We start from the raw sequence: 26390 nt of genomic DNA, 5'->3' as shown, positions 1-26390 counted from the left end.
TATCTTGCCACCGACAAAAGTACTAAAATGTTAGGACTGCATTTGTTATGGTGTAATGCCCTTTATCGTAGTTATGCTCTTGTATGTGGATTCTCCGGAATATCAAAAAGTCAGGCAGTGTACTGGATTTTTTTAAATAGATCCTCAGATACACAAAGTACTGTGAAGCGATGGACCAATTGGAGACAGGATAAGAGGGAGGGGAGAGGATAGGGTATAAGTGTAAAGTGTTGATACAGTGTTGTTAGGGAGCATGTGCATGATGTTGCCAAGATCCTTGACCTGGCATGGATTGTGTGGTGATGGGGAAATTTGTCTTCGACCTTTATTAGGCAGATTTCACTCCAAAGTTTGTCTTCTGCTTATAAAGACTACAGTTGAGAGAGCCCAAGTGTAGATGGACGATCAGCCTTTTTTCATAGGTTGTGGCCAATTTGATATTTTTCTTCTGTATTAGTTTTCTTATATTAATCATTCTGAATCCCAATAGAAAAACAGAGGCAATAAGAAATATACACAAAACAACATTTTGTTCATCCCTCTTAAATGTGTATACTACTGTGTCTATGTCCCCATCCCCTTGACCAAATGCTTCTTTCAAATGCTTACAACATTACTTGACTGGCCTGGGGAGGGGGGGAAAACACAAAATTGCCTCAGAAACATTAAATCTGCCATATAAAGGAAGTGGATATACAGCACCCAATAAGGAACTATGTTATTTAAACGAGCAAGCACATTTTAAGTATTATTGGTTCCAGTCCCAGGAATACAGGGCTCATCTGGCGATGGAGTGCAACATGGCATGCCCCGTTCCTTTAGAGACTACATTGTGGTTGGAAAGAACCAATGCATGGAAGGACATAAACACAAGCTAGTGCCCTATCACTGCCTGCGAAAAACTGAGGAAGATGGCCCAGGATCCACGACTGTCCTCCAAGGACGTCCCTTTAACTCTACACCTACAGTGTCCAGTGCTGGCAGAGGAAAAAACGCAAAATCTGAGTTATATAAACTGGGATTTATCAAATGAGGTGATATCTACGAGAAAGGTACGTTTTTTTACCCTTGCTACATTTGGCGCACAAGCACACAACACTGTGCTGGTGCTGGATGCTTTCCTCTGCCACAGGTTTAAATGAATTAGCAAGTAGATTACATATGGCTTTCCCCTGGAACCATAGCATTTCAAACCCCTCCAACTAATAATCAATGCTACATTCCTCAAAAAAAAGCCACCAGTATTCACAGAGAGATGTAGGAAATGATAACCCTACCCAGAGCGTGCTGTAATGGCGATCTCAACAATGTTCTAACCAATGAAATGTGGGCATACTGATGTGCACAGAATAGTTACTACCAGTAGCAAACTTAGACTAAAACATTATCCCTACATACATCCTATTTACTACACCCCAGAGGTGCTACACAAATGCTCTATGTTGAACTGCTGCCAGAGGCCTCCCGCAAAAGAGATATATGGTGTCTCTTCATGGCCTCCTCTTTGGTAATGTAAATGGAGAGGGTGGTTAACTACCTCTGTCTGTTTGGCATCTACATAGAAGTTAAATCGAACAGTTGATCGTCATCGGTAGTGAACAGCTTTGGCTTAATCTTTGTGGAAACTATGTCAACATAATGTGAAATATGGTAAATTTGACATTAATTTGTTATGTAATGGAAATATGAATAGAGAAATTTAAAACAAGAACATTTGATTGCTATCCAAAGCTTGTATGCAACTTTAAACATATTCCAGAATAAGTACAAATAAAATAATTTTATACTAGCTTACCCTAAAAAAAAAAAAAAAAAAAAAAAAAAAAACTTTTTGGTATTGCCACTGGTGTGCTTGAATTAAGTAAGGCCTTTATTTCAATAACGTGTCTTAAACAAAACAAAGATGTAAAGTTCTAAATCTAAGAGAATACACAGCTATAATTGTGGAATACCACCATTCTTTAGGTGTACAGTTACCTTCACACCAGTAGGCAGATTCATGGGTTGGTCTAAATTGTGATAATTATAGCACGACAAAGCAATTAGATTTGCAATGTGTATTGTACAAATGTTCCATTCACTCACTTAAATGTTTCTTGCATTTTTGTGATACAGAACATAAAAACTTTAAATATTTTTTTTAGGCATCCTACCTGTAAAATTTCAATTCGTAAAAGTAATTTTATGAGGCTCTCCTGAAATGAACTTGTTGAGTTACTATAAGAGGAAAAAGCAGAAATGCTGTCAGGAAAATAAAAAAACAAACAGATAAAGTGATTACAACAACTAAAGTTGATCTGACATATTTATAAGAGTTCGATGTTTGGCCTGGATACAATTCTGTTGTCCGTTATTCCTGTCAATTTATCACATTATGTACAATAAAGATAATACCTATGTGGTTGTTCAGCAAGGTTTCTTTAAAAGATTAACAAATTTCCATATAATTCCCAAAGCGGGAGTTTCTTTTTCAAAAACCAAAAAATAATTACCCCTACGCCATGGGAGTTGTCCCCATGCTATGGAGGTCATTTAAACATTTTCACTGTCAGACACCAACTGGTGTGCGGGCAAAACAATGACGAATTGAAAAGCAGGATGAGCTAGATGACAAATGTCAATTTAGTGACATTAACCATGAGATAAAACATTAAAACTTTAGTTTCTCCCACCTATTCAGTGGTTACTGTTCGAATAAACCACTGGAGATCTATATCAATAAATATTATATGATTCAAATCTAAAAGTGAGGTCTACGGAAAGTTAGGTCAATTAATGAATTAGACATGGCGAGATGAATTCTCTTGAATTTGGCTGTCTGGCTTTGCTTTTTTTTGTGGTCAGAACTATTAAGCGTTGTCGTGGCACCCTGAAAAAAACATGAGATTACAACATTCATGTAAAAACAACTGCAGTTTAAGTTGTGCCTAATGGTTAAAAGTAAACTCATAAAAGTAGAGAAGATAAGAGGTCATACAATCTTAACTTCCCAGCCAAAGGCCAGGCTGACAAAATCAAACAAGAAATTTGCATCATTTCATAATAAATATATCTGTAAATGCTCTCTATGCCCTCATTTACTTCAGTCACTACTGTGCATCGTTCACCTTGCATCGGGATCTGGCACATGCTCACAGGGTAGCAGGCAGTTTCTAAACCTGTCTCTGTCTTCAATGTGAGATTCTAGACCGCTTATGAATTCTTGCACAATCTATGAAAAAGAAAAAGCGTACAGTTAAAGTAAGAACGTGCCGCAGGTGGCAAAGGTTAAAAAATAAGGTGGATGGTTTTGAAAGCATGACCGCATGAGTAATTCGCTAGATATCGATACCGACTGGTATGTGGAACATGCTTATGAAAATGCAGACCAGTTAACGCATGGACCTGTTATTCACCGGCTTCGCAATTTCTCCAGCTAGAGAATATTTTACTGGTTTGCAAGTTCGATGTCAAGCTGAAGCTTCCAGAAACGAACACTTTCTACCCACCCCACACAATTTCACTAGTACTCACTTCAACTATGAACACGCTAGAAAGATAGGTTTTTAAATGCCTGGTGCTTACATGGTTTTACTTTTACACACATTTACATCATCTAAAGTTTTAAAAGGACCCCTAAATATGCCCATTTCAGGGCAACTAGTATTGTGGATATTTGCTTTAGCACCAGATTTGCTGGACTTGCATGGTATCAAAGAATATCAAGCTGGCCTATAGGAGTGAGAAGACAGACAGCTGAAAAGTTGCCCTTTAAGGGCTGCATGAGGCTGCCTTACCCACTAAGAGTTCGCACGGACATGAGAAACCATACAGCTATGCATCGCACTGAGGAAACCCTGGCCACCTTACGAAAGGTCAATTTGACAACCGATGCATAACACTATACCCCTGAATGCTACCTGCTTAGAGGCCTTTACTTCTCTCTAGCAAAAACAAGTAAAGACATTTGTTTAATATGTAATGCGTATGAACTGCTTCCCAAGCAGGTTAATCTGAAGAACTGGAATCAATGGCAAGACAATTTAACATTTACAATAAAATTAGAAATAATAATTTTGACTTAAAATTAAGTAAAACTACGTAAATAACCACCTTCTCATGCGGAAAACAGCAAATGGCTCATTGATGCAAATTGGGTACCGACTTTTTGAAAAGTGACCTACATACTTGTAAGTCACATCACCAATTTCGCATTCGCATGGGGTCGTAGAACACCCTGCCTAAGTAACATCAAGTAGGTATGTGGCAATTTGCGACGCCCTGTAATTGCCAACAAACTCAGTGATGGTGGCTTTTAAGGGACCACTATCCCTGTGTTTGCATACCCAGAAAGAAAACCTTCCGTGGAGGAACCATTGCTGCTTTAACAAAGTAAAAGTTTTACGTTTGGGAAAATATGTGTTCGAGCAGGCAGTGGTCCCCCTAGACCAAAGCCTACTCCCCCTAGGCGTGCTCCGCACCAATCAAGGATGCAAAAAACAATTCCCAAAGGGGAAGGTGCCCTAAGGGATACCTTACCAAATCAGTTACCACCTCTTTTGAGGTAAAAGGAAGGTTCAAAGATTTACGACACGTTTGCGGTTGCAGATTACTGATACACTGCATACAGAATGGCCAGTTGAAAGGAAGGCCCCTTCTACGTTCATTCCGCTCTGCAACGTGGTAGAGTGATCGGAAAAGAAATTTTACAAGTTACAAAACCTAAACCTTTTTAGACATATATAGTGGGATTTGTACATAACATTAGGCATTTTGCAATCACAAACCAAGTGATATTGTTAAATACATGGTTTGCGATAGTCGGAAGCCAGGCTTTCGGCAGATTATCCCCACACTTTGTGCCCTCTTTTTAAGTGCTAGATGCTGGTTTTCGACTCAGACAGTGCACTGAAGTCTGCTAACCAGTCAAGTGCCAGTGGTCTTTTCCCTAAAAATGAAAAACTCAATTGTGTATAATTGGCACACACTTTAGCACCCCTGTATGTCCCTAGTAAATGGTATGTACCCCTGGTACCCAGGGCATGGGTACTAAAGAGGGTACCCTAAGGGTTACAGCATGTATGCCAAACCAAGGTACTCCCCCACAAATTGCATGAAGACTGCCACTGCAGACTTCATGACGTGGTGCAAACCATGTGAGAAAACACGACACGGCACACTCCCTGTGTGTCATGCCAAAGTCACTACATTTGACACATGTAAGTCACCCCTACAACAGGCCCTAGAGCCCTAAGGCAGGGTGCATTATATTTTATGCATGAACAGATATGTCCCTGTGATGTCTTGTTCTATTAATAGACATTGCAAGTGCACAGGGAATTCATCCTAAGGTACGTACTGGGCACTGGTCATAACGAGTTACCCATCTACATAATAGTTCCACTGAAACCTATGGTGTTTGGTATCAAACACCTCGTCTTAATAAATCCATACTGATTCCAGTATTGGATTTATTATGACAAGCACCCATAGGGCACCTGTAAGAAGCTGGCCTGGTGTGTGGTGGGTACCAGTGTTCCCTCTAATTATTTTAGATGACACTACTTTCTATTGAGACTAGAAGGGACACTTGCCCAAACATTTAAAACTTAAGTAGTGAATTGAAATATGTCTGGCTTTAATGTGTTACACCTTGCACTTATACAGGCACACCAAAGGCACAATACTCACCCTGCACTCACCGCACATCACTCACCCTACAATTATAAAGACACACCACTTACCCTACAATCACGCAGACAAATTGGTTACCCTATTTAGGCACTTTGCTTACCTCACATAGATGTACTCATATGCACACTGAAACTCTGCATTCAGGCACATTGTTCACTGTACACACCACTCATTCTACTCTCACACAGACCCGACACACCATACACACACACGTACACCACCCATTCTACACTACACAAGCAATCACTTCACCCTAAACACCCAATACAACCACTTACCCTGCACTCGCATTACTCACACTGCATTCATACCGGCAAACCACTCATTTTAAACTCACAATATATAGAATGAATGTGAACAGGTGCTCATGTAAAGTGCTCCCATTTATTTGGGTCGAGGCCTGCTAAATAAGAAGTACAGAAAAATGCACAAAGAGGTAAAAACAACGCCTTAAGATAAGGAAAGACAAATAGATCCCATTTATTGGCGGATTTGTACAAAGTAAACTAGAAAACCTGGATAAATAATGCCTTCCCCTCCAAAATTGTGTGATCTTCGGCAAATATTTTATCAAGCCTTTTTTCTCCATTATTCCATATACAAACACTTTGAAATATGTGTTCAGACTACCAGTTGCACAAAATCCATTCTGTTTGATTTAACAGACTACAATGTTTCTCTACAATAATCTTACCCACTTACAGGGGTTACATAAATTGCCTCATAGTTCATTAATGGTCCATGTTTAAAAACCATCACTTTTAATAAGTACTTCTCAATGCAGTGTGACCATTTGTTTCAAAGGTTCCACTTGTTAAAGAAATACACAAATTAACGTTTTTGAATGTTGACGAGGCCTCATTATACTTTATGTGATGTTTGTAGGGTGGTTTACATAGCAAACCTTTTCAGGGCTGGTCTGGTGCATGGGTTCTAAGATCCGGGCCAGACTACTGGGTTGGCTCTAGCTCAGCTCTCTCTCAGTTGTAGGCTCACCTATCTCTAGTTTTATGAGATTTGTTTTAACAAAGTGATTGTAGTAACCCCTTCAGCGGCCCTGACAGTTCTTGTAATTATTAAGAATAATTTTGTGAAGTAATCACTATGTGCTTAAAAGAACAGGTTTGCAGCTTTCAAACTACATACAGAACAATAAGTTGGCCCATTGAATTCAATTAAGAATGTTAATAGAGAAATGTTCCTCCTAGCCATGGACAGTGTGTCAGAGATGCAGATTTTTAATGACCTTTATATTCATCTGAGCTCACTTTTCTTTTTCGTCTCTGCATTTCTCTTCTTTCCTAAATAAGTAAGTTTGACTAGAATGCTGTTTTCTTGGAACCTGTTGGGCTTTATATTCATCATATTCCAAATATAAATATGGTTTTACCAAAATAGCTTGTTAATTTGCTGTGCTTTTATTATAGAAATTGTAGTACCCTCCCAAATGTTCCCTGTTTTAACACTTCCAAAGTGTGTAAATCTTATGGGCTGTTGATGTAGTTTCAAAAACAGCTCCTCCAAGAAATGTGGTGGGGCCAGGAGGAAGGAAGACAAATATCAAGGTCTTCTCTTTGCCTTCATTAACAGCTCACTGAGGATGTATGATGGAACAACAAATGCGTTTAGAATGTGGTCTTTACAACGACCGCATCTTTACCACGCATGCCTTTACAACGAATTTAGTTGTAAAAGCATGTTTGGTAAAGTAACATGCATGGTAAATTCTTCCCCGCCCTGCCCCCAAAACCTGACATACTCCACCTGCCCAGGTGCCCTTAAAATTGCCCCTGCCAACCCCTGCCCAGAGCCCTAATCCCCTGGCCTACCCTGCCCTGTCCTAAATCCTGTCTGAAACTTTCCTGAAAACTACCCAAACCCCCACCCTGCCCTAAACTCTAAATCCTACCCTGTTCGAAAAATGATCCCATCTGTCCTAAAAACTACCCTGACCCCGCCCTAAACCGTAAAACCTACCCTGGCCTAAAAACTACCTCTTCCTGCCCTAAAAAAGGCTCCCACCCTTGCCTTGAAACCTAAAACCTATCCCGCCCTGTCCTAAAAACTACCCTGACACCCTGCCCTAAACCCTAAAATCTTCCCTGTCTTAAAACCTACCCCACCCTGTCCTAAAAACTACCCTAACTTCTGCCATAAACCCTAAAACCTAACCTGCCCTGCCGTAAAAACTACACCTCCCTCCCAGCCCTATGCCTTAAAACCTACCCTGTCCTAAAACAACCCCACCCTTTCCTAAAAACTACCCGAACCCCCATCCCGAACCCTAAAACCTACCCGGCTGTATTCTAAAAACTACCCCAACCCCAACCCCCTGCCTTCGCTCTAAACCCTAAAAGCTACCTTGCCGTGTCCCAAAACCTACCTCTCCCTGTCTTAAACCTACCCGACCCCCTACCCTAAAACCTACATTGTCCTGTCCTTAAAACTACCCCAACCCCGCCCCACGCTAAGACCTACGCTGCCCTGTCCTAAAACCTACCCCATCCTGTCCTAAAAATTACCCTGACCCCCGCCTTCACCCTAAACCTACCCTACTCCTGCCCTAAAACCTGCCCGTGGTGTCCTAAAAACTAACCTGACACCCTGCCCTAAACCCTAAAACCTACCCTGTCCTAAAAACTACCTGACCCCCTGCCCTAAACCCTAAAACCTACACTGTCCTGTCCTAAAAACTACCCTGCTCTGTCCTAAAAACGACCCAACCCGTTATAAACCCTAAAATCTACCCTGTCCTAAAACGTAACCCACCCTGTCCTAAAAACTACCCTGCCACCCTGCCCCACCCTGACTCCTAAAACCTACCCCACCCTGACCTAAAAAACTACCCCGATACCCCAACCCACCCTAAAACCTACCCTGTCCTAAAACCTACCGCGCTCTGTCCTAAAAACTACCCGACCCCGCTCGAAACCCTAAGACCTACTCTGTCCTAAAACCCATCCTACCCTGTCCTAAAAAATACCCGACCCCGCCTTCACCCTAAAACTTACCCCGTGCTGTCCTAAAAACTACCCTGGCCCCCCACCCTAAACCCTACCCTGTCCTAAAACCTACCCCGGCCGGTCCTAAAAACGACCTGCCCCTGCCCTAAACCCTAAAACCTAGACTGTCCTGTGCTAAAAACCACCCCACCCCACCCCACCCTAAATCCTACCCTACCCTGTCCTAAAAACATACCCGACCAGCTCTAAACCCTAAAACCTACCTGTCCAAACACCTACCCCACCCTGTCCGAAAAACTACCTCGTCCCCCTGCCCCACCCTAAATCTTAAAACCTGCCCTACCCTGTCCTAAAACCGAGCCCATTCTGTTCTAAAAACCTACCCCCACCCTGTCCTAAAACCTACCCCACCCTGTCCTAAAAACGACCCCACCGACCACCACACCCTAAACCCTAAACCCTACCCTGCGCTGAAACCTACTGCGATCCCCCACCCTGTCTTAAAAACCTACCACAACCCTCGCTCCCCAACCCAGGCCCCACTTACCTCTCTCCTCTGGTCGCTGCGCCTTCCTTCCGCCCGATTCCTCTCTCTACCATTGCCACGCATATGCGCGGTAAACGCATGCGTACTAAACGCATATGAGTGTTAACAGCAGCGTAGTCAATGCATATCGTTGCATTCACAGCGTTATTAGTGCTGTTTCCCCTCACTGAGAACTCTTCACCTGTCAGCAGACGATCCCTTTGTTTTGTGTGCTCCTTAAAGCCCCCGATTGGTGCAAAGTCACACTGTGCGCGGCAGTCCAGGCGCACAGCTTAGAGGGAACACTGGTGGGTACATACGGTACTTACACCTTATACTAGGTCCAGGTATCCCCTATTAGTGTAGTGTAGGCAATGCCTAGAAGTTAGGCTCTCTAGAGGTAGCTGTGGATGAGCAGCCGAGGCTTATCTAGGAGACATGGGAAGCTCATGCAATACCACTGTAGTCACCCAGCACTTACACACATGAAAGAAAACACTCAGTGTGACAAAAATAAATGTACTTTATTTTAGTGACAATTACCAAAAAGTACTAGAGAGGCCACCCTCCAATAGGAGGTAAGTAACACACTAGCAATAAGCAATAGGCATAAAAAGTGATAGAAAAAAGTGCAAATAGACAATAGTGACCTGAGGGGAGCCCAAACCATATACTAAAAAAAAAAAATGGGATGTGACCTCTACACATGCCACCTAGGTAAGTGGAATGTGTAGAGGGGAGCCGGGGCGGGGGGTTCTAGGAAACCCCAAAGGTAAATACCACAGTGACCCCCAGCGACCAGGAAGAAAGGAGCAAGTTACTGGATTTTCCCCAAACCACTTAAAGGGAAAGAAAAGGGCATCCAGACAAGACTGCAAGAGATCAGAAGTGGATTCCTGATGAGGAAGACCTGTGAAAGAAAGGGACCAAGTGCAAAAGTCACAGAAGACTCCAGGGGGAACAGGAGCTACTGCCCACCCAGTTGTGGTTGCAGGTGTTGGTCGACGGTAGGACGAAGACGTAAGGAATGCAGCCCTGGAGCAGGTGAAGAGCTCCTGGAGGATGCAGTCAACGTCCCATGCCCGATGGATGATAGCAGTTGGTCAGTGATGTGGAAAAGCCACCAACAAGCCTTGGCAAAGGCAGAAGTCACGATGAAGCACAAAGTGGAGCTGCCGGAGACCAGCAAGGTCCAGGAGGACTCAACCCATGGGGGAGTCCTAGGGAGACCCTCTGCAAGGCAGAGAGTCCACAGAAGAAGAGGCAGCCCCCACAGGAGACCCACCAGCCGAGGAACCAGGAGTGAGAGGAGTCCACGCAGTGCAACTGCAGAAGGGTCCCAAGCCGAAGGAGAAGCACGCAGAGGGCTATGCATCGCAGGAAGGAGTGCTGGGGCTACACGGAGCCTGAAGATCCCTTAGAAGAGATGCAAACAAGCCTTGGTAGCTGCAAGGGACGCAGTGCACAGGGGCACTCCTTTATGTCGGAAGGCAAAGGCTTACCTCCACCAAAGTTGGACAGCTGCCAGAGGGGACCAAGAGGACTACTCTGGACCACCACCCGTGATTCAGGACCCACGCAGCTCAGGATGAGATGAAATCCATGCAGCTAGTCGTCATTGCAGTTGGTGCCTGCGGATGCAGGGACTGACTCCTTCACTTTAAGGGAGATTCCTTCTTCCTTCTCGTGCACATTGAAGACTTGCCGTCCTCAGAGGATGCACAGTTGGAGAAATGTTGCAGAAGTTGGAAGGAGCCATGGAAACAATGCTGCAAGCAGAGTCTTCGCCGTGGATGCAGATTATCGGATCCTGGAGGGTCCAGTCACGGTTCCAGTGGCTAGAAGTCTAAGTAGAGGTCGCAGAGGAGTCCTGCTGGAATCTTGCAAGCCGAATCTGAGGACTCACCGAAGAGAGAGACACTAAATAGCCCTGAAAGGGGGATTGGTCACCTAGCCAGGTGACCACCTATCAAGAGGGGGACTCTGATGTCACCTGCCTGACCTGGCCACTCAGGTGCTCCCAGAGGTCCCTGCCAACCTTGGATTCAAGATGGCAGAACCCAGGGACCCTCTGGGAGTGGTGATGGACAGGGGAGAGGCCACTCCCCTTTCCATTGTCCAGTTTCTCACTAGAGCAGGGACTGGAGGTCCCTGAGCCAGTGTAGACTGGCTTATGCAGAGAGGGCACCAAATGTGCTCTTCAAAGTATACCAGTGTCTTGGGGGAGGCTACCTCTCCCAGGCCATGTAACACCTATTTCCAAAGGGAAAGGGCATTACCCCCTCTCCCAAAGGAAATCCTTTGTTCTGCCTTCCTGGGCTTGAGCGGTTCAAGCAGCAGGAGGGCAGAAATCTGTCTGAGGGGTGGCAGCAGCTTGGGCTGCCCGGAAAACCCCAGAAGGCTTATAGGAGCAATGCTGGAGGGCTCTCTAAGGAGCCCCAACAGAGTGCATGGAATCATACTTCCAATACTGGCAACAGTATTGAGGTATGATTTCGACACGTTTTATATCAAACATGCCTAGGTTCGGAGTTACCATTATGTAGCTGGACACAGATAGTGACCTATGTTCAGTACAAGCATAAAATGGCACCCTGAACTCACAAATTCCAGGAAAATTGAACTAGAGTTCATGAGGACACCTCTGCTAGTGCAGGGGTGCACTCACGCACATGTACTTGCACCCTGCCCTCTGGGCTAGGAGGTCCTGCCATAGGAGTGACCTGGTGTAGTGACCTGTAGTGAAGAGGGTGCATGCACCCTTTCACGTAGGCTGCAGTGGCAGGCCTGCACATACACTTTGCATGGGCTCCCTATGAGTAGCATAATGCATGCTGCAGCCCATGGGGATCCCCTGGTACCCCAATGCCCTGGGTACCTGGTTACCGTATACTAGGGACTTACATGGGGGAACCATTATGCCATATGTGGGGTGTAAGTAACCAAGTTAACAAGTTTGAAGGGAAAGAGCATAATCACTGGGGTCCTGGTTAGCAGGATCCCGGTGAACACAGTCAAACACACTGACAAAAGGCAGAAAATGGGGGTAACCATACCAGGTGACCCCTGAAACCGACTAGTGTTTTACTTTGCTGGCTGACTGTTCCCGACCAGACTGCCCCACAAATGAGTTTCTGTAACTGCAGTAAGATATTGGTAAGCCATTGCTATTACATCTTAAAGTTAAAAGGTCTTGACATCATGCTTGAGTTTTTTGGTTTAGGAAACACTTTGAAACCAGTCCATGAGTTCAATGCCTATTTTATTGTGATATATATATATATATAAAGGAGAACAACAGCCAACACATGTTTTGCCCCCTGACAGTATGCAAACCTGGGGCTTTCTCAAGGCTATACGTCAGTTTTTGAATATATGTCCAGTTTTTGAAGGTGGCCTTATTATATATTGTTGGTCAAGAAAGCATATTTTTGCATTCCTGGTTTAGAGGGGGAGCATGGTATCAAAAGTCACTGGATAAATCCCTGTCTGGTTCGAAATGGGCTGGATGAGTTTCTGACCCCCTAGAGGTGAGAGCACACGCTCAGAGTGCCGAAACAATCCCTGCTCCGGAGGAAGGTGTTATCGCCTCCTCCAGCAGGATATTAATGAATCTGCATACCAAGGCCAGGGACTTCAAAGTCCCTGCCGCCTTTGATATATGACCCCGGCTTCCCCCAGACCTGGGAGATGCCACCCCCTGCCCGGAGGCCCATTTGGCACCACAACAGGTGGGAAATTAGCAATGCAATTAGGCGTGTTGCACTACCAGGCAAGTCACACCCATAAGATGGGCTGCATGATGGGCTCCATGAAGGAAGGGTTCCACCATCTTGTTTTTGGTGGACTTAGGACCTCTCAGACAGGTTTATGCCCACTTCCCACAGGAAGTGGTCATATAAGGGATGTAGTCACCCCAGAGGTAATTAGCCCATTGGCTACTAGCTTACACTTCCCTAATGGCCCTAAATTGAGTATTTAGGTGCCCCCTGACACCAGGAACACAGATTAATCTGACTGAAGAAGCAAGAGGACAAGGAAGAGCCGACCAACGCAAGACTTGCGGACCAGCCTGGACTTCTGGCACCAAACCTGCTGCTGAACAAACAATCACCCAGACCCGACTTGTCCTGCAGCTGTGCATCTCCCAAAAGCCTTAGAGGGCTGCCAGCACTTTGCAAACCAGCCAGTATCTCCCTTGGATTAGAGGATCCACTTCCCTGTAACCTGCAGGCACTGACCGCAACATCTAGTCCACCGATCTGCTGACCACCAGGTCCATCAATGCATCAGTCACCCAGGAGGAGGTCACTGTACTCCAGGAGGAGGTCACTGTACTCCAGGAGGACACACCCATCTCCCCCATTAAGTTTAGAGATGCCACGCCCACCAATACCCTGGGTACCAGAGCCGCTGCAAGCAGCAAGGCTTGTTTGTGTCTGGATCAGACACCACCGGTGCATGACAATGTACCCGAGGGACGATGAAATCGACGAGGCTGCCCAGGAGAGTGGCCTTACTGTCTGTTTTTTTTTTACCCTTCTGCAGATCTCACAGGACACCATAAGCATCTTTAATGCACAGGAATAGCAGACCAAAAACCCTCTGCACCTGAGCTCCCTGGCCTGGGTCCACGACTATTGACTGTGCCCCCTTGCTCTTAGGACCCTCACAGACTAAGCCCCCGTTGGTAGCTCCTGGACTTGCCCCAAGTCCCCCTCTGCACCCGGTTTGTAGGTGGCCCCCTTCTTCGCCAACCGTGCAAGGCAGTCGACTTGTCTAGCACCTCTGCACCCGGACTCTCTAGGGCTGGTAAAACCAAATTGCTGGTGGTTCTTGTGACCTTCATCCCCTAGCACCCTACAACCCAAAAGGGACCCCTGAGATTCAATTGCAAATACCTGTTTGTAGTACATGCTTCTTCTCCACTGAAAGGCATTACTGCATTTGTGTGTAATACTCACTGTGCAAAGTAACATTCCAAACAGTACTCGAATTTTGGTGTCTAAAAGGAATATAAAAAATGTTGTATTTTTCTACAATTGGTCTTGAGTTACTTCTTGAATGTGTGTCTCATTTACTGACTCTGTATTCAACAAGTGCTTAGCACTACTCGCTGATTAGCCTAAACTTATCGCCCACACTACCACAAAAGAGAGCATTTAGGGTTACTACTTTAACTTCTGTCAGCCAATAAGGGTCACCTGTACTATCTGCATAGTGTACCATTGCATTTGGTACACTGCACTACAGCTTCCTACAGCGATCACAATATTTTTGTGCATCTGCCCCAACGTTATCTCATCAGATAAAACTGATTCATTAATTGGCCACCACATGCTAAGCTCACAGCCCGCAGCAATTACATGAACAGGTGGCAATTATATATGCAAATCAGCCGGAAAACTAAATCACTAATTAGGTTAATTGCAGTCTACAGAAACTGCAGAAACATTCTATGTCAGAGACTATCAAGATGGACCAGAAAGCTTACATAGGTACCAATGAAATCACCAGGCATAGAGGGAAGATGGGGTCGGCCGGGTGAGGGTGGGGAGTGTTTGTGTGGCCTACAGTATGGGAACTAGACTTCTCAGTGTTAACCAACCGACAAAGCATCAACAGTTTGAGAACAATGATGTTTTAAGACTGTGCTTAGTTATTTTTATTCCCTAAGGCTTAGGGTTAACCAATTCTTCTTCAGATGGCAGGTCCTACCACCATCAATCATAGGTTGCTACTCACACTCCATGTTACCCTGTTAGTTACAATCTATTTTACCTTTTTTTTTTGTTTGTTTGTTTTAGAAAAGAGCACAACAGGTTATTCAAATTTGTCTGGAAACAAACAGCTTAACATACACTTGCATCAATTATTTCTACCATTAGATGTGGGTGACTTATTCTATTTCCAAATTGTGAGATTATTACTTAGAGTCTAGAACTTTACAGTTTAATCTTTTAATTTCTACTTCTGATCCACACTATTTCAATAATGTGATGTTTAAATATATGCTTAACATAGAAGATTTTCAGGAACTCAGTGAATCGCACAACTTGCCCAGTACAAGACTCTGCTCAATCTGCTAACACACAAGGTTTTTTCCACAAAGTTTTGATCCCCAAGATCCAGGCTGAGGCATTATTTGCAGAGATATTTTCCAGTTTGATACCTTAGATAATTAAAACTCATTGTAAATTTCACATGAAAGGTTTTTTTTTTTTTTTTTTTAAATCAATGTTCATGTGTGAGGCTTAAGCTAAAAGAGCAAGCACATCAGCTAGCATTTTTCTTTTTCCAGATTAGAAGTGCACCTCATTCCTTTCCTTCAAAGATTCAGATGAACATACTCCTTTTTGTCCATATCTTCAAATACAATTAACAGGTGGACGTGGTCTGAATCTCATTTTGTGAGATACTTCTTTTTGAGCTCTTACAGCTACCCTGTACGCACCAGATTCTGCTATGATGTCTGCCCAGATTAACCTACTTTTAGTAGATAACAGACTGAGGAACCCAGGAGTGTCGACTGAGGATGTAGAGGCTGCCCACACATAGCAAAGGCGAAGCAGTGTGGCCAAAAGAGCAGTGACAGCATGTGAGAGGCAATATGGAAGCAGGAGTCCATCAAGGATCTGCGGAGCAGTCCAGAGCGGTGCCACGGGTGAAGAGGACTTGACATGCTGCTGACAGGCAGCTGTTGGGGTGCAGGTGCTGACTGCCCGAGAGCAGGCAAGGTAGAGTGTGCCTGAATTTGCCTGTTCTCCTGATCAACTGAACACACCAGAGGAGGATGGGGACATGTGGGTTCTGGCCCAAAAGACCGTCAGCGCAAGGCAGCCACTGAAGACAGGGAACAGTGAGCTTTTGCACAGCTAAAGCAGACATCAAACGTGATCTCATTGTACTACTGAGGAAAAACAGAAGGCTCAACCATGAATGCTGTCCTGGAACACTGGCTCAAAAAACCTTTAGTAAGCAATGGGTGTGTTCTCTGCTTTCAAGAGCAACCCAGAGACCAATAATGGAAATAGGGATACTTTCCTACAGGTGGTTTGAAAGGCCGGTCATAATTTGCCATTAAGTCGTCAATAACAGAAAAATCATAATTGTTATGTTATAGCATTTATAGAGCGCATAGCTTCCTGAGAGCTTCCCACCACTAGGTGAGTATGGCTGATCATAGGGGAGACGACAAAGTAGTGCAGAAAATCCCAGAGAAAAGCCAAGCTTTAAGATTTTGTTTTCGAAAGTTGGATTCCTCCTTCAAATGCCTTAGCTAGCTGGTGGGGCATAGTCTTCCAGAGTTTGGGGAACATATAAGTGAATGGTCTACCTCCCCATATCGCCCTTCTGATTCTCAGTATTCTCAAAAGGTGTTTGCGAGCTGATCTTAGCGATCTGGTCGGGACATAGGGAGATGAGGTTTCCGATCTTTACTGGTCCCTTGTTTTAAATGGCTTTATATGCAAGCCCCAGAGTTTTGAACGTAATTCTTGCATCACAGGCAACCAATGGAGATACCTCAGAGCCTCCTTCACTGGTGTGTGGTTCGGTATTTTAAGGAGTAGTCTAGCTGCCCTATTCTGCACTATCTGCAGTTTTTTTAATAACATTTTTGGGATCCTAAAGACAATGAGTTCCCATAATCCAGTCTGGACACCACCAATGATTGTATCACTGTTCTCCTCAAGTTTTCTGGGATTAGATCCAGTATCTACTGGATCGTTCTGAGTAATCCAAAACATGTTGCAGCAAGGTTTATCGCTTTCGCATCCACTGCTAAGGTTTGATCCAGCCACATTACCACGCTCTTTATAGAAAAGCAGGATTGAGTGGGGAGGTGGGTGGGTGGGAGGGCGGTGGGGGCATACAACTGGGCCAGTTGCGGACAGGTCAGAGGGGAAGACTGTTCCCCAGGATCATTAACTCTGTCTTCTCCTAATTTAATTTTAAACAGCAACTTGCCTTCCAATTAGCCACTTTTTCCAGACAGGGCGCTAAAAGGTGGTTACCCAAATTAGACCCATTTGCAAGGGAAACCACTAACTGAGTGTCGTCCGCATAGAAAAAAATAGATAACCCAAATTCTTGAACAATATTGGCTAGTGGACGAACGTAGATATTAAAGTAGGACTCAATGATGAGCCCTGTGGAACCCGCACTTAGAAGGCAAAATATGAGACGCATGAGTTATCCATAATTTGAAAGTTTCTATCTTTCACAAAAGATGTCAAAAGCTCCAGGGCTTTATCTTGAATCCCCCCCTCCCCACTTATCTGAGCCTTTTGGCCAGGGTTGTATGATCTACCGTATCAAATGCCGCTCTTAGATCTAAAAGCAAAACAGCAGCAGCACCTTCCTCGACAAGTATGATTTTTAGCTCCTACGTCACGACTAGGAGTGCTGATTCCATGCTATGTTGTGAACGAAAGTCCATGTGAGTGGGGTATAACAGATGGTTGCCCTCTAGAAAGTGTGACAGTGTTTGGTTTACATGCTTTTCAAGTAATTTTCCTATCTGTGCTAACAGGGAAATAGATCAATAATTGCCAGGTATGGCAGGATCTAAATCGGCTTTCTTCAACAAGGGTCTAATTACTGCACGCTTCCATTGTTTTGGGACTGTCCCGTCCTTAATTGTGCATTAGCTCTGCAACCACAGAGTTTCACCTTCCTGGATTTAAAGCCAAAATGAGAAACATGGGAATATAGTACACACTTTTGTTCAAGGTACACCTGAAAGTGATGGCTGAAGGGAGGTCATGTTTCTGTACTGACTGCAAAGAAGCCAGTGGCTGCGTCAAGCATCCCAGCATATACATGGTATCCAACCAAGAGCAGCCATTAACCCCTAGACACGGACGGGTTAAGAGAACCTTCAGTACTCAGATGCAAGAGTGGTAAAATGCAGCACCTGTAAAATAAACCTATAAGAGTTACAATGTATCACAACAGGAGTAAATAGATTCTGGAATAGACATGGATCATTCAAATGGGGAGGGCTGTAATCAACCCAGTGTTACCTCCAGATCTACAGATGACACAATTTGAGCATATTCTGCTGGATTATGCTTACAGGATCTATGTAGAGGACTTGTAACAAAGCCATATATACTTGAATCATTTTAGACATTGAATACCAATCAGGAAGTGATAATTGGATACAGCTGTTAGGAATAGAGGGAGACATTGCTCCACAACTTTCCTATCTCCATATGCAGTAGCATGGAAGTTTGATGGCTGATTAGGTTTTGTTTTAGGACAGGACCATTGCCTTTCTGATTATGGTGGGTCTGTTTTACAGTGAAGTTTACCATATAGCACAGATTCAAATGCTGAAAACAGCTGTCACAAAGTTAACTTTGAATAACAGGTTGAGAGGTTCAATGGCCAACTTGAGCAAGTATACGTTCCTGACATGGGATGTTAAGAGGTTGAATAATACTGTTAAAAGAAATAGAACTATTTGTATTTTAGACAGTGACGCTCAAAACAGTCATGTTTTGCTAGAAAGAAACCTTAGCTCAAGGTTATAAACGTACAAAATGAATGAGGGGCCAAATATTTCAAACAGCATACTCAGAATATGGTGGAGGCATGGGGTCATATAGGTAGGATCTGGATTGCTTTTCACAGCATTGAAACCAAGTAGATAATGGAGGATAATAAAACTATGTCCTTGCTAAGACTTCACTGGATGGCGTAGATGTTTTATTCACTGGTTATATGCAACCATTGACTAGGCTGCATCTTGGAGTCACCATCAATCCTCACTGTGGAATTGGCCACTGTTAATGAGGGTGGGTGAGAAGGGGGTGGGATATTATTGCTTTGATAGTGATTTGGTTGGAAATAGATTTTTCTCCCACTTTGTCTAATTTACCAGTGAGAGACACAGCCAAGACAGTGACCGAATACAAATCCAACTGGAACCTAATCAACTCCTGGAGAAAGTGTCATCCTGAGCGCCAACACATTTTTGTTCTACTCCCATTTTCACAATTTTAGACTAAATAAACTTTTTTGTTCTAAAACAAAAATGTTGGATGCTCAGGTAGAATTTCTTGGCAGCACTACATCTAATAACACATCCCTGTTGCTGGTAATCCCATTATCCCATTGTGGATGCTCTAGGCCACAGCACTGGAGGACCCATTTTTAAGGGTACAATAGTTGAAGAAATTGGACACTATTTTAGAAAAATGCAAGCTGCACTGGCCTTTGAGGCGGGTATTAGGGGACAATGTATTAGAACTTTGCTTTGGGGTTGGGAGGGATTAGACCGAGATATGGATTATTCAAAAAAGAGATTGAAGAAGTTAGAAACTGTGGTCCCTCAAACTGTGAAATTGTAAGAGGAATAGTTCTAAACAAAAGGAAAACATGTACTAGTGGCTAAGAAACACAGCAGATGGAATAAGCCTAGGAGGTTAGTAGCTTGGCTAATACAAATCCATTACCAGAAAAGAAGGATGAAAGGTAGTATACACATGATTAGGCATTCACAAAGTGTTTCTAGATTACTTCCCCGAGTTGAATTCTAGCAAAGAAGGACTTATTCAATAGGGACTGAGGGATTTCCTGGATAAGGCAGGAGATCTTCCTCCCCCACACCTGATAGAGACACTAAACTATGTATACAAGAAATTAACAGCTAGATTACACAGATGACTACGAGGAAGGCTTTTGGACCAGACAGCCTGCCTACAGAATTGTACTTGATGTATGTAGACCTTCTGGCACCAAAATTGACTAACAAGTATGAAGCAGCACTTTCAAAGAGCACATGGCCAGTGGCTACTTGGGAAGCCCTGTTCATATCTGTCCCCTACAAGTCAGGCAAATACACAACTGACAAAACTTACTTACGGCCTTTATCGATGTTGAACATCGAATTACAAGGTCCATAGCAAGGTCTTAATGCAACCTCCATCTCAACACTTCATCCTGCTAGAATAGCAGTGTATCTTCAAAAAGGCTTGAAAATAGTTAGCTGGAGGTACATATTTTCAATATTGAAGACTTAGGCCTGAGAATAAACTATTATAATAGCTCTCACTATTACATACCATGCCTAGCCCCAGTGTCACCACAAGTAGGGTCATTTCAAGCTCATATTGTATTAAGAGAGTCAAGCATATGCGATGCCACCTCTCCCTACATATCTTTACTTTAGTTATGAACCCCTCGTAAATGTGGTGAGGATTGTGGGCAAAGGACTCTGGCATAAACATAATGGAGTGACAACTGCTGCTCTAAATATCATGTTTTTTCTGGAACAAAGGTCCTTCACTTCAATACAAAATGGGTATTTCCAAATAAGTGACAAGGGAACAACTGTGATTCAGTTGAATGCACATTCACAGCGCATGTTTTTCAATGTTCTAAGTATGTTATAAAATGGTAATAATCCAGCTTATGCAAATGCATTCATGATAGTTGAATTTCTCTGCTTGAGCATATCGTTATTAGGTGTTACTAACACACAAAGGGCCTGATTACAACTTTGGCGGAGGGGGTTAATCTGTCCCAAATGTGACGGATATCCCGCCCGCCATATTACGAGTCCATTATATCCTATGGAAGTCGTAATACGGCGGGCGGGATATCCGTCTCATCTGGGACGGATTAACCCCCCTCCGCTAAGGTTGTAATCAGGCCCAAAGTTTCCAAACGGCTAGTGACCTCAGACTTTTGTCATCATTATCCTTCAAAAGAGAATACGGCTGGTAAACCGTTTAAGATTGTTTATTCTAACACTTTAAAATAAGTTACCTGGTAATCCCTTGTTTATTGTTTATTTTAATAATATTCAACAAACTCTGGCTAAGTTTTGTTTCTTGTTTATTTTAACAATGTTCAACAAGCACTGAGCTAAACTGTGTTTAGTGCTTAACAATTTTCAACATGTTCTATGACCAAATCTTACTATAACTTCAAGTATCATGCCATAGGTTAGAGAGAAGCTTCGCACCAGGAATATTGCCCAAGAGACACACAACAGCAGCACCGGCTCCAATCGAAGGTTTGTATGGGTTTGGTGGCCTTCACAGGCCACTCACAGAGCATGACTTGTCCACTGCCTTTGACAAGGATAGCAGGCATTCTACCTAGACAAAACAATACAGACTTTTTCTTCTGAAGACTGGAATCCGAAGGAAACCCAACTTTGAATTTCAGAATTGAGCAGTTTATGTATTGATATGCTAAAACTAGCACAGCACCTAGAAATAGCATAAAGAGGGTATTAATGCTATAAAATGCAATAACCATGATGGCATTTTTCATGTTGTTTTCATCACTTATAAATTACTTTGCTGCACTATTGCTTCCTATGTGGTGCAATCCATATCATAGGCACTTGGTTATGATTAAAAAAAAATAGTAAAAAAAACATTTTAACTGCACATTCTGTTTCCTAGCGATTTTTTAGTGCATAATTCTTTTATGGAAAAAAAGTGTTTCTCTGTCTGCTAATTATTCCTGATCCGCGTTATGGCACCAATTGTTACCAGAAACTTCTTACGAAAAGAAACCAAACTCTGCAACTCTAAGAAGTATTACAGAATGTATCAATTCAGTATTTTTATATGCTGACAATGTTTCCGTATACCTAAAAGATATGCCTGTAGGATTGCACAGGATAATGGAGCATTGGAAAAGTGTGATGCAATGTCAGATTTGAGAGTAAAATTGGACCAAATCTTGTGCATTCCTCAACTGGTGGCCTGGGTGAGAAAACTCACTTCCTCAGATGGGAGGACTGAACATTGTGCTACTTAGTTATCCAGGTATATCAGAGAGATTCTGACACTGTTGACGGTTTTCTTGGGAAATCCATGGCACGCCAAAGGGGTTGTGTCAAAGGTGGGCTGTCTCGCCGATTGCCAATAATGTGGAAAATAGCATTGGTCAAATTGGTGGCTTATCCGCATCTCATATTGTTTTATTAAATTTCCAGTGAGAGTGACAGGAAATACATTAAAGAACTCGACATTGTCCTCATTAAGCTGGTCTGAATAGACAGATATAGGGTAATCCTTCATAAACGTACCCTCCCTCCCACCAAGGAAGGCAAGAGTGTCCATGATTCTGAACTTTACTACTTTGCAACTCAGTTGCAGTGGGTGGCAAGAAGACTCTGAAGCTCTCCTCCCACACAAGTAGGGTATGTGTTCAATGAGTTAATAAGTATAGGAACTAAAGCATTCCTTTTAAAGTCGGGGGTCTAACGAGGGAAGTATTCTAAACTACTTATACTCACTATAAATTGTCCCCACAAATGCCAGAGCAAGTCGACAAAGTAGCATATGCCCCTTACATTCAGTCCTCCAACTTGTACAGATTCCGAATTCAGCACAGATCCCTAGCTACGAGATGTGTAAAGGGGCAGGAGTGACAACTACGGACAAGCTTTTTGAAGGAGGGTGCAGACATATAATATACCTGTAGTCCAGTCCCTCGCAAATGTGAGGCTGAAGCATGTTATAGATCTGATGTGGTTAGCAGATAATTTGGCACCATCTACTCTCATACAGAGATACAAACAATCATTTCACTCCGGTTCAAGAAAAAAAGATGTAACATCAATGTTACCAAATACGAACTGGAGGTTTTGCGGATGGGGTGGCCTAACAATATGAACAGGGAACTGAAAGAGAAGACTAGAAATTGATTTTGATTCAAAGAATGCTAGGTGTAAGCACCTGCACTTCAATTTTGTACCTATATTACACTTAAAAGTTACATAACATTCATCCAACAGTCACTCCCTCATGTGTCAGGTGCAATGGGGAAAGCAGACTTATTTGATATGGCCCTCTCATGTCTGGTGATTTGTGAGTAATGGGAGAAGATAACAATTGTAAAGGAAGATGGGACAAGGAGATCAGATACCACGAAACTCAAGACACACCTCCTGGGCTTGCCCCCTAGTCTCACGAAAAATGTGAAGTAAAGTAGCTCTAGGTATGTAGGTATATGCTTAGTGTTACCTTAAACATTCATTGTAACAGTGTAGAGAGAAATCGACAAAGCCACTAATGTTCCAGTTATGGAAACATAACTATTGGTCGGAAATTGAGAGTATGTTGCTGCATGTTGAAAAGAACAGAGCATGATAAAAGATACTCTATAAGACTAGATCAAGTTATCGCAGACATTCATAGAAAGGCCTAATAATGACCAACCATCTTTAATGTCATTGAGAAATGATTAGGAACACATTAAGGCAAAGCGCACAGCAACTAATTGCTACATCTGTGTATTAGCCCCGGGGAATGCATAAGAAAACATGCATAACAGTGGGTGAGGGACAAGTGGCCTTGCCTTACCCTATATAATGGTTCATTAATTTACGTGCCTAGTGAAAAAAACAATAACAAAGAAGGAATTATTCTTTCAACCATGTCTGAATTGTACTTAAGGATTTAAAGTGTTTGTTTACTTCTGCAGACAAAAAAACTTCCCCCAATACATAGTGGTGCTTACAATATACGGGAATCACTGTTACACTTTCAAGTGCTCGATTACAGCAATCAAGTATTGACGCTGACCAGTTAACTTCCCCAAAGTGCAGGCATTTACTGACTTCACTCAGGTGCAGTACATTTAATAACATATGATTATTTTGAGCTAGAAACAATTTTTGGTAATATCTGCAGATTAGGCAGCATATGGTAGATTATGTAGCACTAAATATTCACACACAAAGTTCCACAACTGCATAACTGATTTTTTCCAGTGGCGTTGATTATGGTATAGTTGAGTAATTAATTCAAGAAATACAGCCAAACTGGATACCTTGTGTTACAGATTTCACATTTAAAGTCGAGGATTTGCATGGGCAGTCAATTCTATGATTGATTTTAATTCACAAAAGTAACTGTAAGCAGAACTGGATGAATGTGGAGGGAAAAAACTATAAAATAAATTGGGAAACTTTCTTAGAAATCAGTTGCATTTAGTGGTGCTGGTGATGTACTAGAGAGCCTCAATGTTTCTCTCTGGAAATAAACTGAGATGAGACTGGAAAAGAGTGGTTAAAACGGATACGAATTGTGACAATCAATGAAAAGCAGTGGTTAGAAGTGTGTTGTCTTCTCTATGGTTGTGAGGAAAATGTTGCTCTGGGAGCAATTCACCTGCAAATTGATTTTAGGCTATGCTGATGACATGCTATGTCTCTGTTACAGTGTGTCGTCACATTTATGCAATATCCTTGACAGAGTAGACATGGAATTTGGAGTCATTCTTTGAAGTATTCAAAGATTAGTGATCCAGATAGAGACCATGAGACTGCAGCAGCTCGTGTAGTCAATATACTTGGATGTTCAGAGCACTGATTACACCTTAGACTTGTACATAATAGGTGTGCAAACTGAAGAATATATACGGCTCCAAACCTAGGAGTTATCCCATAGTAAAAAAAAAGTCCAAGGCCTTTTGAACTATTACAATAAGAATTGGTTGCCTTTTGAGGATTTATACCAATATTCATTTAATAGATACATTAGTAACTGTTAATTGATTTTATAGAATGGACATTGCTTCCCTTTTCTGCTGTCCATTTTTGTAGGTATTTAAATTTTGTTGAACACCTCTATTTTGTTTAATAAAAAGTTATTCAAGAAATTTTACTTTACAAAGATGTAGCAGCACTGCTTATGTCGCCAGGGGATGAAACGCAAGTGAAAGATGTCTGAGCATACTGCATTGCCTTTTGATCCGAGATTGTAAATCAGCTTGCGTCTACACATGTAGATATTAAATCTAGTCTGCTATCAAATATTTTGATCCATTACGTTCAACAACACGTTTGTACATTACGAGGAAATTCAACATATTCAATATATTATTGGTCACTTTCAATCGCAGCAATACCACAAATGAGACAGTGGCAACATTTCTCAGATTGAGTACCTAAAGATATATCTAAATATCAACTGAGTGTATTTTTCCTGGATTGGCACCCCATCCAGCTGTGCTAAGGTATCACTGTGCTCCGTAATGACAGTAACGAAAACACCCAGACCTAAGCTTCACCATGTACAAAATTAGGAGTCAGATTCTGAACACTCGGAGAAAGGCTGTATACCTCCCTCATGTAGGTTCTGCCTATTCCCAGTGAGGCTCTCCATATAGGCAACCCACAAATACAGGAGGGGACTGAAAGGATATTAAGCGGGCCAGCACACATGCTCCACACAACGTCCAGTAACAAACAACTAAAGTGTGCTGTTCCACTGATCCACCAATACCTACTGATGTTAATGGAATTTCAAACAGTCAATAGGGGTGTCCTTTATGGGAACACTGACCCTCACCCCGAAGTGGCATACTTCATTTTGAGGTCATGTTCCTCACTGGGTGGGTCTGGTAAACACTGGACACAGGGATTAGAAGATCTCTTGCAAAGAGCCCCCAAAAGGGGTCCACTAGGTACTGCAGCATCCATCCATCAAAGAGAACGACCCATTGATGAAGCATGCCACTTTGGTGTTTAACACACAACACACAGGATGGTAAATATAAAGCCAATGCTAGTCTACCTGCAGAAACAGAACGGGGATAACAAGTAGTAAAGGAGTGTTCCATATTTAAATTTTAGTGAGCTTTCCTGAAAACCATCATGTTTCCAAAGGTTTATTCTATATGGACATGCGTCACATAATTACTGTTAATGTGTTAAAGCGAGTGTAACTTCTCTCTTATAACAACTATCATAACAAGGTTTTATACCTAAATAATCTCTGGTTACCTGTGGCAATTACTGAGCACTGGTTGCAGCTGCACTTTAGCCTACAAGTTATTTATTTTTTTAGTATGGTAGGGGAAGTAGGCTTTGATATGATGGGTTCAGCAGTGCAGCCGCCTAGTGCCTTATCTGAACCATGGGGCACCACCATCAGGCTGGTGTGCCTGCAACATCATAATGTAATGTCAAGCATGTGAGGATTGGTTTCCAGAAAATAGTACCAGTGGAGGTAAAGTTAAGTGTTGAAGTAAGATGGAAGACAAGACAGTCTATCTCACCAGAATTCTGAAGAACCACCTGTTTCAGGAAGGAACACTGAAGGTAGCCTTTTTCTTAAAGGGATCCTACAGAGAACTGTGACATTGTGAAGGGCATGGAGAACAGAGAATACAGAAACTGTGTCTGAGCTCCCTCTCCCTATTGAGAAGTAAGAGAGTATGAACAGGATTACGTTTATACTGAATAGTTT

The 26390-nt window shown here is 42.8% G+C and overlaps 1 protein-coding gene across 1 annotated transcript in view; it reads right to left on the bottom strand.

Moving 5' to 3' along the window:
• The window catches only part of FANCD2 (FA complementation group D2), a 1182674-nt gene that overhangs the window by 1090776 nt on the left and 65508 nt on the right, over positions 1-26390 (bottom strand). The window contains exons 5-6 of the mRNA XM_069206781.1: positions 3108-3211; positions 2154-2217 (exon numbers count right to left, since the gene is read on the bottom strand). Of these exons, the coding sequence (XP_069062882.1) occupies positions 2154-2217; positions 3108-3211 (168 nt within the window). The remainder of the gene's footprint in view (positions 1-2153; positions 2218-3107; positions 3212-26390) is intronic.

Source organism: Pleurodeles waltl, chromosome 9 (genome assembly GCF_031143425.1).
Source record: "Pleurodeles waltl isolate 20211129_DDA chromosome 9, aPleWal1.hap1.20221129, whole genome shotgun sequence".
NCBI lineage: Eukaryota > Metazoa > Chordata > Amphibia > Caudata > Salamandridae > Pleurodeles > Pleurodeles waltl.
This window is presented reverse-complemented; position numbering and strand designations above follow the sequence as displayed.